A 3,485-nucleotide genomic window follows, 5' to 3' on the forward strand; every position below is an offset into this window, starting at 1 on the left:
CAATGTGAACAGACAATTTATATCTTCAATAAAATTAAACTTAGTTGTTTCTCTCCATTTCCCAAATGTTAAGTTACATTTCCTAAGCTACAGGCTAATTCTTGTGTGATGTCATGTGGAGCGAAACACTGCATTGAGAAATGACACAGGAGGACAAAAGTAAATCTTATCTATATATGAAGTTTATTTTATTTTTGACTCTTAAACACAACAGCCATTTTAACACAAAAACTACAAAGCAAAAATCTAAATGAGTAAAAGTGAAAATTAGCTTAGATAAGATGGTTCACCATCAGACAAACTAACTGATATTTATTCTGCTATTTATTCTTTTTTCCATAGTTATTACACATTTTCACCAGTTGAGTCTAAATGGTCCCTGCCTCCATCAGCCAACTGCAATTTTTATTAATGTAACTTTTATTAGAAATTTAAAAAAGACAAAAAGTGCATAGAGCCAACACCTGTCATATTTGCTGACTGAGTTTTTGTGACAGGTTCCAAAATATGTCATTGATCATTTTTTTCTGTGTAATGGATATGATTTAAAATGCAGTGAAATACAATATTCATGCAAAAATGTACTTAAGTAAAAGTAAAAATACTGCCTTTCAAAAATACTCAAAAGTACAAGTACACAAAAAGCTAATCAGTTACAGTAACATGTAAATGTCACTTGTTATTTCCACCTCTGGTTTTAAAGCTCCTTTCATGTGATTTTTCAGAATAAAATCTACCCACATGTTTTTAATGGGGGAGTAATAAGATGTTTGAGTTTGACATTTAAGGCATTTATTTAAATTTCAAAATGAGCCGAAGCAGTCATTGTCAGATTACTGCGAGTTATCTTATTATAATGTGATGTTAAAGTAAAATTTATAACAATCATATGATATTGTGTTGATATCATGTTGTTAAAATGATATAAGATTATATTAATCTGAGATTACATGAATGCTCTGCCTCAATGCCTCACTGTAAATAATGAAATAATGAGAGCGTAATGATTTTATGTTTAAAATAAATCTTTTTTTTCCATTAAAAATAGCAAAAGCAGCCACTCTGAATGCAGAGAGTCTTATCTTATTGTTATGTTACAGTAAAACGATTAAACAGTGTTTATTGGACATTATAGATCCTGCAAGATCAATTCCTGAAAAAAGTCGCATCAATGCATAAGAGTAAATAATAAGTCAGAGCAGTTTTGAGTTTGCAAAATCACCCTGAAAAATTCTTCCAGAAACGATCATTCTGAAAGCCACTCGGAACCAGCTGTAAAAGAAGGCATAAATAAAGGGATTGAGCACTGAATTTGTCCATCCAAAGATAGCGAATACTTCAATCACAGTTATTGGAATTGAATAATTAATTAGCGGGTTTAAGGCCGTAGCAGTGAAGTTAGGGGCCCAACAGATCAGAAAAGCTCCCATAACAATAGCCAGACTTTTGGTGGCCTTTCTCTCCATCTTACTGACAGATGCTCCAGATTTTATACTCTGACAGTTTGAGTTCTGGATGCTGCGTGCCTGTTTCTGTGCCACCAGAAAAATCTTTAGGTAGATGCTGAGCATTACAACTGCTGGGAGGTAAAATGAGAGAACACATCCAGTAATTCCTGAAATATCAATATTAAATGAAAAACAGCGCCCTTCACATTTTCCTTCTTTAAGTCCCATAATTATGACACCAATTCCAATCAGGGCAGAAAATCCCCAGCTCAACAGAATCATGATCACAGCAGCACGAACATTTATTTTACTTTCATACCTCAGAGGATGACACACTGCAACATATCGGTCAATAGAAATAAAACTTAAGTTCAGAATAGAGGATGTACCGAGGAAAACATCAAGGCTGCGTCCCATCTTACAAATTAAATCTGCAAGATATGAACAAGAATCTACAGAGAGTGCTATGATGAATGGCAACACTAAAGCCCCCACAAGGAGGTCAGACATGGCCAGAGAGAGAATCAGGTAGTTAGTTGGAGTGTGGAGCTGTTTGAAGTAAATGATGGAGATGATTATAAGAAGGTTTCCACAAAATGTCAGAACAGATAATGAACCAAGGAAAACATACAACAAAACACGTACTGCTGAAGGGATACTAACCATTATACAAGATACATTTTCTGATTGATAACACAGATGTATGTCCTTAACATCAGTCCTGTTGAAAATGAAGTCAGTGTCCATGCTCTCCGGCTCCTGCTATCCTGCTGAGAAAGGTTTTCAGATTTAAATGCATCATTAGTATATTCATGCAACCAATAATGTCTGTCAGTTGCAAATATCTTTTTTGTAGACATAAGTGATTTTCATTTATCCCTTCAAGTGATAATAATTTTTCATAACATACCTGTTAACCCAGCAGATGGATAATGCAACTACAATAGAGTGAACTCCTCATCTCTGCCCCTCTAAGTAACTAGCTCTCGACTTGACTCTCATATTTATCAGTCCCTGTCTTATTATCATAATTAATGCAACCTTGCTTTGGCAAATCACATGTGGGTAAGTATGTATTTGATTTGCATAAGATCACAGCAAATTCTAGATGAATAATGAGGAACTTTTATCATTGACTTGGACATGTGCCAAAGCTAATTACAAGGGTTCCACAGCTTTCTAAATTATTTTTTATCAGTAAATCTTGATTGTATCCTCTCACAATGCATTATAATTCAATTTCCTCCTCAATTTCCTCCTCAACATCACTTTTCAAAAGATCAAACACTATTAATATTTACTCCCCTTCACCCTCTTATCACCATTTAATTTCCCACCATTCATCTCTTACTATATGATATACACTGTCTTGCCAAACGTTCGTCTGCCTTCACATGCATATGAATGTGAGTCACATCTCATTCTTAAACCATAGGATTTAATATGATGTTGGCCCATCCTTTGCAGCTATAACAGCTTCAACTCTTCTAGGAAGGCTTTCCACAAGGTTTAGGAGTGTGTTTATGGAAATTTTTGACCATTCTTCCAGAAGTGCATTTGTGAGGTCAGACACTGATGTTGGATGAGAAGGCCTGGCTCGCAGTCTCCGCACTAATTAATCCCAAAGGTTTTCTATCAACGAGACAACGGAGACGCATGGTGCGAGAGGGGGAAGCCTCGGATGAAAGTGGAGGGGTGGGGACACGTTCCACCCTTCCTTCAGATAAGTACCCCTCTACTGTCACTACACAGTACATTGGTTGAGATATTACCTGTTAACCGCTGCGGCCAGATTTTTATTACAACTTTTATCTGGAAAAATAATTACAACTTTGGGCATCCCGCCATCAGCTACTATAGGGACAAATCTCAGTAGTTTTGGGTTGGGCTTTACTTCGTTTGAGTTGCATGGAAGTTTTCAATCAGTGATTTGTTTATTTAATTTAGTTTACCTTGGTTGGACTGCTGACTTGTTTTATTTAGTTTTCCACCCAAAATGTATTTTTGTTCCTAAATCAGCCACCACAACTAGAGACT

At 35.8% G+C, this 3,485-nt stretch overlaps 1 protein-coding gene across 1 annotated transcript; it reads right to left on the minus strand.

Moving 5' to 3' along the window:
• Nucleotides 1–1,193: 1,193 nt before the first annotated feature.
• Nucleotides 1,194–2,114, minus strand: LOC115355869 (trace amine-associated receptor 1-like). Its single transcript, XM_030046794.1, has 2 exons — nucleotides 1,871–2,114; nucleotides 1,194–1,798 (listed from the first exon to the last, which is right to left on the minus strand). The coding sequence occupies exons 1-2, from the start codon at nucleotides 2,112–2,114 to the stop codon at nucleotides 1,194–1,196; spliced, it is 849 nt and encodes a 282-aa protein (XP_029902654.1).
• Between the last annotated feature and the right edge of the window lie 1,371 nt (nucleotides 2,115–3,485).

Source organism: Myripristis murdjan, chromosome 24 (assembly GCF_902150065.1).
Source record: "Myripristis murdjan chromosome 24, fMyrMur1.1, whole genome shotgun sequence".
NCBI lineage: Eukaryota > Metazoa > Chordata > Actinopteri > Holocentriformes > Holocentridae > Myripristis > Myripristis murdjan.